At 41.0% G+C, this 13,731-nt stretch overlaps 1 protein-coding gene across 2 annotated transcripts in view; it reads right to left on the minus strand.

Moving 5' to 3' along the window:
* ARL8B (ADP ribosylation factor like GTPase 8B) overlaps positions 1-12,081 on the minus strand; it is a 46,776-nt gene extending 34,695 nt beyond the window's left edge. The window contains exon 1 of one of the 2 annotated variants that reach the window (XM_055343699.1): positions 11,809-12,081. In XM_055343699.1, coding sequence (XP_055199674.1) covers positions 11,809-11,931 — 123 coding nt within the window. In that variant the 5' untranslated portion in view covers positions 11,932-12,081. The remainder of the gene's footprint in view (positions 1-11,808) is intronic. The other variant, XM_055343698.1, reaches the window with a different exon arrangement.
* Between the last annotated feature and the right edge of the window lie 1,650 nt (positions 12,082-13,731).

The following is a 13,731-nucleotide window of genomic DNA, read 5'->3' on the forward strand; positions in this document are numbered from 1 at the left end:
TTGTAGACAAAGGAAAATAGCTTGGTATCGTGAGTGTTTCATTCTCCATCATTAACATGATCTAACACGTATTTTATGGCCTGCTTCCTCCTCCTCCCCACAACCATCTTGCTAATTGTCACTGGCAAATTTAAGCCCAACTCCAAGTCAAAACAAAACAAAACAAAACAACTAAAATTTACAAGTGTTCCTAAAAAGGGTAACACAGAGAAATATTAAAACCACCAGTGAAGTAGACTTAAAGTATTTGGCAACAAATTGACAAAGAAAGCTAAAAACGCCTAAGAAACACCACAGAGGTGATGTCCGATTTCCAAACTAGTCTCAGTCACAGGACTTGGAAGAGCTATATTATATCAAGTGGCAAACCAAGGTCCTAAAGGATTTGTCTGTAAACAAGGATTCATCATACCTCATCTTTTCAACAGAACAGGACATTCAGGCTGAGTTACAGTTGCATTCCAGGCCCATCTCAAAACTGTCACTTAACCTCTTTTTTCCTTTTATAAGCCAGTGAGTATCTACTTAACAAGGGGGCCAAAAGAATCATACAATGCTTTGCATGTGAATGCACTTCGTAAAATAGACAACTGTTTCATTATAAAAAAATAAGCCAAAACATTTTTATTGAATACCCCCTGTGTGTTGGAGATAGTAGAAAAGTATGATTAAGAAACAGTAGAATGTCTGAGAACAGTCTTTGTGTTAACTATCCTTAAGAATGACATAGCATAGGGGATCCCTGGGTGGCGCAGCGGTTTGGCGCCTGCCTTTGGCCCAGGGCGCGATCCTGGAGACCCGGGATCGAATCCCACGTCGGGCTCCCGGTGCATGGAGCCTGCTTCTCCCTCTGCCTGTGTCTCTGCCTCTCTCTCTCTCATTCTATGTGACTATCATAAATAAATAAAAATTTTAAAAAAATTAAAAAAAAAAAGAATGACATAGCATAGAGGTGCCTGGATGGCTTACTTGTTAAGCATCTTAACCATTAAACTCTTAATTTCAGCTCCAGGGGTTATGCTCTCAAGGTTTGACATTGAGCCCCATGCTGGGCTCCACATGGCACAGAGTCGGCTTCTCCCTCTCCCTCTGATTCTAAATGAATCTCTCAGCAGATACCTAACAGCCTAACTGGAATAGAACGACTGAGGATCACACCATCTTTCCAATCATATGGTAAAATAATCAGTAATGTAACCCAGTAAGAGAAAAAAATGATATTCTGAGTCTAAAACTATCTTCATGTTTACCCAGTACCGAAGAAAAATCACAACTTAAAGCCCAAGAGATCAAATATCCTTTATGTTTAAAGCAAAACAAATTACAACTATCAACTTTTCTCTTCAGTAGAAGGACAGTATGTATACACAAAACTAAACGAGACGCTTTCCAGGGATAGAAATATTCCTCTCCAAATTAAAGACTGAAGGCTTCCAAGCCTACAAGAGCCTGAGCCACTTTGAATATACACCCTTCATTCAGCTGCCTGAAGGTTCTGTGGATTAGGACCTCTTCTGGGCAGCTACAATCTGGGCACAGACTCATGTACACAGGCACCATAAACAAATCAAGATAGTCCAATTGCAATTCTGGAGTAGTGGAGAACATTCTGTTAACTCCTTGCTTAAAAAACGTTTGCAAAATAAGTAATAAGCAGAGTAGGATAACTAACACAAATCACAAGAAAGAAAATATCCTACAACATTCTTTTGAAGAGAAACCAGGATTGGATTCTCAACTACTTCCTAAGTTTTTTTTTTTTTACTAAGATTAAGATATGAATTGATGAAATTCTAATTCTCAGTTTTAGTCCCACTGTATCTAAAAATAATAGCATGAATGCCCTTCCTTTTTTTTTAAATAATTATTTTTATTTTTATTTTTTTATTTATGATAGTCGCACAGAGAGAGAGAGAGAGAGAGAGAGAGAGAGGCAGAGGGAGAAGCAGGCTTCATGCACCGGGAGCCTGACGTGGGATTCGATCCCGGGTCTCCAGGACCGCGCCCTGGGCCAAAGGCAGGCGCTAAACCGCTGCACCACCCAGGGATCCCCATGAATGCCCTTCCTAAATATAAATTCCCTTTATTTCATTAACCATATATTTTATACTCAACTCATACCTCTCTCTTCTCAACTTATTCCCCCTTATCCATCCCATATCCACTACTTGATGGTACAAGCATATTCTCCAACATTCATTCAACTCCTTAAAAAAGTCTTTGACAACAAACCCCCCCCTTGTCCTGCACATCTGATGCAACCATTAAATTGCACTCATTCTACTGCCATAAAAAAGCCGTCTTTTCCTTAACTCTTACCTTTATTATCTCTCAATCAGACCTTTGTAATAACCTTGTGATCAAGCTCTATTTCATTGGTCTCTATATTGCTACTAAATTCATCCTTTAGAAAACGAGTCTTACTTCAACCCCCTGCCAAAAAAACCTGAGCAAGTGTGGTGAAAATTACAATGGAAATGATATGATCAATCCTAACTTGCGAAGACACATGCTCTTGACAGGAAGAGAGGAATATGTAAAGGTTAAAAGATTGTCAAACTGGACCATCTTCTAGAACTCTGAAGAAAATTACAAAATCATTAGGCACAAACATTTCAATCAGTCAATAATGGAAAATAATGCCTGCAACCAAAATATACATATACAGATTGATTAAAGCCTATAACATCTGTTCAAAAGAAGAGAGGTTGGTTCCCTGGATTACTGCAGAAGGGGATCAAAAGCTCCATCTTGAACTGACTGAACCTGAATTGCCTTTTAGCCATCGAAGTAGGTTAAGTCAAATAGACTACATGAGACCACTTAGCATGTAATCAAGATGACCCTGTCACTGTTATCAAGAAAGCATATATTGGGCATAATTATGTTAAGTGAAATAAGTCCAAAGAGAAAGACACTTACATGTGGGATCTTTAAAAAAAAGGGGGGGGGATTCACAGAGAACAGACTTGGTGGCTGCCAGAGGCAGAGGGTACAGGACGGTGGTAGAGGAAACAGGTAAAGGTATGACCTTCCAGTTATAAAATAAATAAAAGGTGATGTACAGCATAATTAATAATATTATACTGCCTATTTGAAAGTCAAAGAAGTAAATCCTAAAAGTTCTCGTCACAAGATTTTGAAAAATTTTCACTATGCATGGTGATGGATGTTAACTAATTAGACTATGATGATCATTTTGCAGTACATACAAATATGCAATCATTATATTATACACCTAGAATTAATATGTTGTATGTCAATTATAGCTCAATGATTTAAAAAAGCAAATATTTGTGTATATATAAAATGATAGGGAGAAAATTGGAAGGACATACAGCTTAATGTTAATAGTCATTAAATCCTAATGGTATTAAAAATATTTTTGTTTGTATATCTAATGCTTTTTTGAAACAATATGAATTATGTGTATTCTTTTTAATAATAAAGTTTTAAGTTTTTCTGACATTCAGCCATTGAATGAAGAAAATAGTAATATCAAAATAAACCAAAAGCTAGGAGTGAAACAGCTAGATTTTGGAGGCAGAAACAGTAGGTTTCTTCCATTTCCTAGTTTTTCCTCTGATAAGAACTATTCAAAAATAATGAAGTCTATATATCTGCATTCAAACACTCTCCATACAAAACAAGCTTTCAAGAAAAAGTAGATCTAGTAATCAATGTCTAAACCAGACCTTAAACCATTTTCAGAGGAGAAACGCTGCCTAAAGCTCTTTCTGGTACAGCCTGCATACAGTCTCAGAAGCCCACTTCTCATCTAGGAGAGGACAGGCTACCACAAACACAACATACTGCCTTTTGCAGCTTACAAATTCATGGTTGTCAAGAGTGATTAAACCCACTCTAATCTTAAATCCTGGTTTAAAAATTAAAGCAAACACACCCAGATGGATACCAATATTATGGTTTTATCCAAATTTAAAATTACAATCTAAGCATACATTTGCATAGGGCACCTAAATTCTAAAGGGCAGACACTACTGCCAAGTGCCACTCTTTCCTTCCTATAGGGATCAGTCTACCTCTCTTTTCCCATAAAGATGCATTCTTAATTCTTAACACTATTCCAAGCTTTAAATACTGAAATATGAAAATGGAAATGTGGGTTCATAAAGACATATATTTGAGCACCTAGTATGTAAGAACTGGAATACATCGATGAACAAAAGCAACGGAAATCCCTGACCTGAAGGTGAGCACAGTACAGTAATCTAGCAGCTAACATTTATGAAGTACTTCCATATCGCATGCCTTGCTTTGAACACTGTTCAAAATGTTTTACAAGGATTAACTCATAACTCTATGAGATGAGGTAGAAACTACCGTTATTCCCATTTTACATGTAAGGTAACAGACACTGAGGAGTTAAATAACTTGTCAAAAATAACACAAGTCAAAGAGTCAAGATTTGAACCTCAATAGTCTGGCTCTCAGTACCTAACCACTATTCCATTCTAATTCATGCTACCAGCCATTTAAACATATTCCAAAAAAACTCATTCATACCACATTCATATGCCAACAAATTTAGGCTCAGAATATATTCTTACAATAATACTACTTAGGTAGAGCTAAAGTAATTATCATCAAGTAAACTGGCAAAAAAAAAAAAAAGACATTTTTAGGATCATTTTGCCAATCATCATCCAAGATTTGCTTTTTTTTTTTAATAACAAATGATTATTTTTCTAACCCAGTTTCAAAGGGAAATCTTCCAATTTTCAAGCAGAAATATCACAACTTAGATACCTGAAACCTAAAGATACTATTACAATTTTTTTAAATACAGTATTTTTAGAGATGATTTTAAAATGAACTCTAAAGCTTTGATTTTTTTTAAATGTAAAAAGAATTTCCTTTTGGGGTATGAAATAAGAATGTTATTCTAGTGTATAAAACTAGACAAACTATGAAACTGGATCCAAATACAAGATCCAATGTCTAATTTAAGAAACAGTGTAACCTTTAAAAAAAAATAGCACAATAGAATGTAAGCCTTGTGATTTTAACTTTGAAGAAAGAAATTAAATTATTCCATTAGAGATTCCAACTTTGGTTTGTCACATCCTAGAAAAACTAAACGCCTTAAATTATCATTTAATTTAGACCTATTCAGTAGATAAGTTAATATTTTTTCCTTGGTTTTTTCCTTATATGAGCACAAAGGACACGAATCAATTTTATTATTATAAAAGATACACAAGTTATTAATTTTAAAAATTCATATACTATAGCTTCAAAAAACGGTCTACTTGGCAAACATTCCTTTTTTTTTTTTTTTTTTTTTAGACAGACAGGTGGGGGGACAGAGGGAGAGAGGAAGGATCTTAAGCAAGCTCCTGACAAGGGGCTGCATCTCATGACCCTGAGATCATGACCAGAGTCAAAATCAAAAGCTGGATGCTTAACCAACCATCCAGGAGTCCCTACTTGGCAAACTTTCTTAGATTCTGATTAGAAAATAATATTTTTTTAACTCCCCCCAACCCCTGCAAGAAAAAGCAGCAACACACTATAATAGGACAAGATTAGGTAAGGACTGCATGGAAATATGCCAGATTCCTGGAATACAACCCTTAATGCAAACCACCATTAAGCTTAAATTAAAACAAAAAACAGATAGCTAAAGGGGATGAGCTGTATTTATATGGCTTGCCTAAAAAATTCAATAAAAAAGAAAATTGAAAAGGAATTATGTTCTCTAGAGTCTCGGTCTTAGTTGCTGAAACAGATACTTCTTTAAACATTAAATACAGAAGCAAGCAATTACCTAACAGAATAGTTTAAAAATACTTTTACTTATCAACAACTAAATATGTTTTGCCCTAAAAATAACAAAGGACAAATACTTAGCTGAAGTCCAACTTTATACATGAAATCTGTTCAGAGGACATTCTCGGTAGGAGCACATACTTTATTTTCTGGAAAGCAATTTTGCCATTTGACATGAAATATGTTCCCATCGTTTGACCCAATGATGTAACTCATCCTTAGGAAATGCAGAGCACATTGATATAGAGAGGCAAATCTGTATACTACTGAAACTACTGAAATGTCCAATAATAATAATCAAATATATTATGGTACGGCCACAAGATAAAGTCATAACAGAATAAATTATAAAGGCATTAAAATAGTTTTACACAAGAAAAATGCATATTCCATAATTAGCAGAAAAACTAGATATCTCAAAACTTTTTAAAAAAGTGTTTGGATATATTCATTTAAAAAAACAAAGAGAAAAAATAAAATAAAAAACTAAAACGACAAAAAAGGAAATATTTTGAAATGTTTACAGCAGTTAATCTTGGATGGTAACGGTAACATGTGGTTTCTCCTACTTTATTCTTTTCAAATGTCTTTTTTTTTAAAAGACTTTATTTTTTTTATTATTATTTTTTTTAATTTACGATAGTCATAACGAGAGAGAGAGAGAGAGAGAGGCAGAGACACAGGCAGAGGGAGAAGCAGCAGGCTCCATGCACCGGGACCCCCACGTGGGATTTGATCCCGGGTCTCCGGGATCGCGCCCTGGGCCAAAGGCAGGCGCCAAACCGCTGTGCCACCCAGGGATCCCTTCAAATTTCTAATGACCCTGAATTGTCTTGATAATTAGAAAAAAAATCTAAAAACAATACTTAAGTGCAATGCATTTTGTATCTATGTTCAGTGACCATCCACTTTAATCTTTGAGAAAGTTAAAAAATGCTTTAGTTATGAGATATGTTCTAAGTCAGTAATTTAAAACCTATTATTGCATTCTAACAGCTTTTTAACAAGAACATTCAGCTTTTGATATTCTAGGTCTGCATGTCAAAAATAATGGGAATGGGGATGAGGGTGAAGAACTTAGAAGAGAAACTCCCGGGATCCCTGGGTGGCGCAGCGGTTTGGCGCCTGCCTTTGGCCCAGGGCGCGATTCTGGAGACCCCGGATCGAATCCCACGTCGGGCTCCCGGTGCATGGAGCCTGCTTCTCCCTCTGCCTGTGTCTCTGCCTCTCTCTCTCTCACTGTGTGCCTATCATAAATTAAAAAAAAAAAAAAAAAAAGAAGAGAAACTCCCTAGCAGGATGCCTCATGTGCTACTACTTCTAATGTCAATTTGAAGACTACCTTATTGGAAGGCTAGTTTTTACAGTAAAATTAAAAATTTACTGACCTATAGACGTGAGTCACATTATAGTTTCTTTAAAAACTATTTGCCCCATTCTTACTCCAGAGTAAGTAATAAACACTCCGCTCAAATTCAGAATTATTTCTGCTTTTTAAGGAAAATAAACATAGCTCAATTACCCAACAATGCTTGTTAGCCAGTTATTTAAATGTCCAAACATGATATAATATTCCAGTACTCCTACTTTATATAGATTATCATTCCTTCCCCTAATTCATATCCTCAATATAGACATACACATGTGCGCGCACACACGCACACACACACACAAACAGTCCTCAAATGTTAATCAACATGCTGAAGACGCTTTGGTTTAAATGTTATCCAGATTCATAAGAGTATATTTATGAACAAATATATTTTTTAAAAGATTTTTAAAGGATTACGACCTGCCAATCCACAGCTATATGATTCTAATCTCGGCTGGATTTTAGAGGTAGACCAGTAAAGTAGAAAGGGAACTAGCCCTAGGTTCTAATTTTATCTCTGCTATGAGTTAGCTGCCTTAGGAATTTCACTTACTTTTCTGGATCCTTTAGCTGCATCTGTAAGATGAGAGTAAAATTAGACCACCTAATTAAAAGTTCTACAAATCCTAAAAAAAATTTACTCTGGGGCACCTAGGTACCTCAATCAGTTGAACGTTGAACTCCTGCTTTTGGCTCAGGTCAGGATCTCAGGGTCCTGGGATCAAACCCCAGCAGGGCTCCAAGCTCAGCAGGTAATCTGCTTTAAATTCTCTTCATTTGCCCCTCCCCCAAGCAATGTTCAAAAGTACCCTCCCCTCTCTCCCTAATTAAAAAAAAAAAAAAAAAAGCTTGTAGGTTCAAATTCCTACAATCGTTACAAATATCTCCTTTTTCTAATTCTCAGCAGTGATAAACTTTCCTTGGAATAACCAATTTAGCATCAATACTTTACAAAAATGTAGACAAACTTTTATACAACTCATTTAAAAAACAAAGTTATCTATAAAAGGTAGCTTATAACACTTTGCTAAATCCTATTAAACATTTCTTAGTAACTCCTGTAACCCATGTAAGAGTCTCCGTTAAAAATAAAGATTACTCAATGTACTTTACACATATAGGACACATGATTTATTATGCAATAACCGCCAGAATACTTAGCAATGGGCATTATTTCATTCCTTAACACTAATGAGAAAATTAACGACTAGAGGGGTTTCTTTGTTTAATGTTAAAAACAAAGAGAACAGTTAAGGGTCTCTATGTAAAAATATTAGATAAAGTATCATCCCATTTTTAAAACTACAAGAATATGAATTTTAGGATTGAAACTCTCTGTAAGTAAAATGCCCGATTTCAGAAAAAGGCCAAACCCTACATATAAATAATTCAGTTTCACAAACCTTTTGAGTAAGTTAAATGACATTTCTGAAATTTGTGTTAACTTTTAAGACAGAATATAGAGACACATTTTATGCAAAAAGTCGATTTTTACCAAAAGAAAACTGGCATCACCTGAAACTTTTCATACCTGGCAAGCTACTTGTTGAATGCGAGTAAATAAATGGCCAACTTTCTAAAGTGACATCAAATTCAACCAATCTGTATTTTTGAGTCTATAAATCAAACATCTTATACAAAATATAAAGAATAGCTCAATTAATTTTTTTAAATATAAGGCTAAAATTACTGTCCTGGAAACACTGTTTTTATCTAAAAGTCTGTAAAAATCACTTTACTAACCTTTTCCTCACCCTCAATATATTCGATAATAATCACAGATTAAGTTAGAGTCTGAGATTTCTTTTTAAAAAGGTGTAAAATTTATTGAGGTCTCTTTTTCTCAGCATCTTAAAGGCTATGACCAATTACAATCCAGATTTTTTTCTAAGCCAAACCTACCCATATCACTACAATTCAAAAAGAACTGTCTAATGTAAAAAAAAAAAAAAAAATAGTGGAAACACTAGTTCACTTTGAGTTCAACAGTGTTCCAGAAGCTCTGCTGTTAAAATAATCTAATATATTTTTTAAATCGGGGCGGGGGTGGGGTGGGGGGGAAGAGTACATGATACGATTATTTGCCACAGTCCATAAATCCACTCTTGGAGCACACGTTTGGATAAATCAGATTCAAAGAAGGAAATGAACCCAGCTAATTCCCTTCTGAATATTTTTCAAAACACTGTTTCTGCATTAAAGAAGCAATGTATTGGCTACAAATAACAACAGCTACCACTTACCCAGCCCCTTCTATGGGCAGGCTTGGTGCTAGTCACTTACTATGTGTCATTTCATTTACTTCCCAGAACATCTCTTTAAGAAACATATTATTATCTCTATTTAATAGATGAGAAATCAAGGACTGAAAGAAGATACAAGGCTGCTAAGTGGAAGAGCCAGATTGCAAACCCAGAGTTCCTGGACTTCAAAGTTCTTGCTCATTATAATAAACTACACCATCTATGAAAAACATAATAAGGGGCGCCTGGGTGGTTCAGTGGTTGAGCCTCTGCCCATGATCCCCAGGGCCTGGGATCGAGTCCTGCATCAGGCTCCCTACATGAAGCCTGCTTCTCCCTCTGCCTGTGTCTCTGCCCCTCTCTCTGCCTCTCATGAGTAAACAAATAAAATCTTAAAAAAAAAAAAGAACATAATAAGCATAATTTTCATGCTCAGGCCTTTAGAAGTTCTTCAAAGACTTACTAAACTTTTTCAAGTTTCCCAAGAATAACTACTCTGCAACAAATACAACAATTAATTGTAGTAATACACCTACATCTACACTATATATTAATTCAGTCTTATCAAAAAAAAATCGGGCTTACAAGGAGATTCCAATTCTTATCTCTCAAGAGAATACCAGAAAATTTACAGTTAACTAAGTCTTTCCCATATCCTATAAAAGCTCTAGTATGGATATTTAATCTACAGGGATTTTTTTTTAATTTTTATTTATTTATGATAGTCACAGAGACAGAGAGAGAGAGAGAGAGAGAGAGAGGCAGAGACAGGCAGAGGGAGAAGCAGGCTCCATGCACCGGGAGCCCGACGTGGGATTCGATCCCGGGACTCCAGGATCGCACCCTGGACCAAACACCCAGGTATCCCTCCACAGGGATTTTAAACTAATTTTGGTGCTATCATATACTTTCCACTCTACTATATATGTTGAATAGTCATCTCAAGCCAAAACAAAACCAAAAACATCACCACCACCACCACCACATCACTAGAGGAGCCAAACAAGTAGGCAAATTTTCTTTTATACTTAATAGACAACGTCCTCGAAGGAAGTCTGGATCTCTGCTCATCTTTTTCTTCGAGTCTTACTCACTCCTGCTGCTCCACTACTGAGGACTAAGAGTCACACGTCACATATTTTCTCCCACAAGGGAGCTGTGTTTGAATCATTCCTGTAACCAAACCAGTTGGGCCACCCGTCTATTAAAAGGGTTTCAACCACCATCTCTAAAAGATGGAAGAACTGCGGCCCTCTCTCTTTAAAACAGTTCCACGGCTTACCCCTGACAAGGACAAGCACCTATCAGCTACAAGTGAGTCACATCAACTCCTGGCCTCTAAAGTGAGATCGAAGAGCATCTTTCTCTCTTATCCCCCCCCCCCCAACTAACCACCCAAGCAAAATTTAATAATCATCCTTCCACTCAACCGAGGCTGACTGAACAAGCACCACACTGCATGCGACACAGGTTCCCAGCGCAATCTCCCTCCTAGACCCCCTTTTCCTGGGCCTGTAATAAACCGGGTTCCTGCCCCGGTCTCTTCCCTTCCCTCCCCATCCAGTAAGAAACGGCCTCACCAAAGATCAACCCCTCCTTTTTTCAAGGGAAGTTGGGAGACCACAGATGCCCTCTTTCCCGACTGCTGGCTCTGGAGAAGGAGAAGCAGAAGTCCCCCCCCCCCCCTTAACTGCTTGGCTTAATAAATGCTGCGGACCACCGTGGACTGGACGGGCTGGAAGCTCCCCCCCCCCCCCCCAGTTCCTACCGGCGAGCCCAGGCAGCGCTGAACTTGCTCTCCGCCCCCAGGGGGACGACTGGAAACCAGTAAACTGCGTTACAGGGAGACAGACATCCTGTCCGCGGTGCTCGGGAAGGCGCCCCGCGCCGGCCTGCCGCTCCCCCCACGACGGCGCTCCCCGTCCCGAGCGGCCACTTGAGGGACGCTCCGGAGTCTCACGCTCTCTCACGGGGCTGACAGCTCGCCAAATCCCACCCTTCGGGGAAGTGACAGGCTGGAGCGAAGCCTTCAGGTGTCCCCCCCCGCCCGGAGCAACCCCGACGGGAAGACGCCCATCCCGACACACGCGAGAGGCCGATGCTTGCCCCTTCCAAGCCCCGGCCCGCGAGGAGGACCCGGCCGGCCTTTTGCAGAAGGCGCCTACACAGAATGAACCCGCCGGCGGCCCGGCTCGGCGCACCACCAGCACGCGGGAACCCCAGCGCCCAGCGCCCAGCGCCCAGCGCCCGCGGAGGGGGCAGGAACGGCTTACCTCCTCCCCTCGTCCCACTCCCATTAGCCCCGTCGCGCGGACGGCAGCCCCAGCCCGGGCCTTCGGGCCGGCGCCGGGCCGGACTCGCGGACGGCGCGCCCCGGGCGGGTGAGCGGGCGGCACTCACCGCGATGACATTGACGAAGGTGGTCTTGCCCGAGTACTGCAGCCCCACCAGCGTCAGCTCCATCTCCTCCTTCCAGAAGAGCGAGCGAAACCAGTCCAGCAGGCGGGAGATGAGCGCCAGCATGATGGCGGCCGGGAGGGAGGACGCGCGGGCGGCCGGGCGGGCGGGCGGCGGCGGCGGCGGCGGCGGCAGCGACGGCTTCCACTCGAGCGGGCCTCAGCCCCGACCCCTCAACGGCTCCTCGGGGCCGCGGCGCACCACTGGCGGACTCGGGCGGGCGGCGGCGGCCGGAGCCAGGAAGCCGAGCGGGTCATATGACTCGCCCTGCCCCCCACGCTCGTCCCCGCGCCACCGGCGGCGCCCACGGCAAGAGCGACGTGGCCCGGGCGGCCGGGCGCGGCTGCCGCCTGCAGCGCCACCTGCTGGAGCCTCCCCGAAGCGCCGCGTACCGGGGAGCGGCCCTGGGAGCGGCCCCAGGGCTCCCTACCTGCCCTCCCGGCTGGCTCCTAACATCGGTTAGCTCACTCTTGCTGCAACTGTTTGTGGACAGTCGGCTCTCCGCGCAAAGTCTGCAACGCGCGAGCCGATTCGGCATGCAGCGAAGACCCCTTCCGACATTTTTGGCAGTCGCAAAAGATGGGAAGCCCTAAGTGTTGGATCAAGGGGGAACTGATTTAAAAAAAACCCCGAGTGTGCGACCCAGCCATTGCACTGCTGGGGATTTACCCCAAAGATGCAGATGCAATGAAACGCCGGGACACCTGCACCCCGATGTCTCTAGCAGCCATGTCCACAGCAGCCAAACTGTGGAGGGAGCCTCGGTGTCCATCGAAAGATGAATGGATAAAGACCATGTGGTCCATGTATATATACAATGGAATATTACTCAGCCATGAGAAACGACAAATACCCACCATTTGCTTCCACGTGGATGGAACTGGAGGGTATTATGCTGAGTGAAATAAATCGGAGAAGGACAATCATTATATGGTCTCATTCATTTGGGGAATATAAAAATCAGTGAAAGGGAATAAAGGGAAACGAGAGAAAATGAGTGAAAGTATCAGTGAGAAATACAGAACATGAGAGACTCCTAACTCTGGGAAACGAATAAGGGGTGGTGGAAGGGAGGTGGCCCGGCGGTTGGGGTGACTGGGTGACGGGCATTGAGGGGGGCACTTGGCGGGATGAGCACTGGGTATTATGCTATATGTTGGCAAATTGAACTCCAATAAAAAATATACAAAAAAATTTAAATTGGGGATCACCGGGTGGCTCAGCGGTGTAGGGCCGCCTTTGGCTCAGGGCATGATCCCAGAGTCCCGGGATCAAGTCCCACATCCGGCCCCCTGCATGGAGCCTGCTTCTCCCTCTGCCTGTGTCTCTGTCTCTCTCTCTCTGTCTCTCTCTCTTTCTCTCTCTCTCTGTCTCTCATGAATAAATAAATAAAATCTTTAAAAAAAATAATGCCATGTAGTACTAAGCATTTTAAGGAAACTGAACAAGAGAAGGATACAAGAGTAGCTCCTTGTTCTAGTTAGAATCAGAATAGACCTCTCAGAGGAGGTAACCCTGGATGGGAAGACTTGGAGGAAGTGAGAAAGAGAACCACGCACAGATCTGATGGAAGCACATTCCAGACAGAAGGAACAGCAAAGACCCTATGGGAGAGGGGGCATGGAATGCTCTGTGAACAGAAAGACAGTGTGCCTAGCTCAGATTAATAAGGCAGGGAGTAGAAAGAGATGTGGATGGAGAAAGAGGCAGAGACCAGAGGAAATAGGATCTGGTATCCCTAGTTCAGATATTATTCTTGGTATGATGGGGAATCAGGTGAGCTAACCAATTTATATTTTTAGAAGTTGACTCTGGTGGCTCCAAGGAGAATTGGCATTTTGGGTTGAATTGTGTCCCTCCACAAGA

This window comes from Nyctereutes procyonoides, unplaced genomic scaffold (genome assembly GCF_905146905.1).
Source record: "Nyctereutes procyonoides isolate TBG_1078 unplaced genomic scaffold, NYPRO_anot_genome, whole genome shotgun sequence".
In the NCBI taxonomy this organism is placed as follows: domain Eukaryota; kingdom Metazoa; phylum Chordata; class Mammalia; order Carnivora; family Canidae; genus Nyctereutes; species Nyctereutes procyonoides.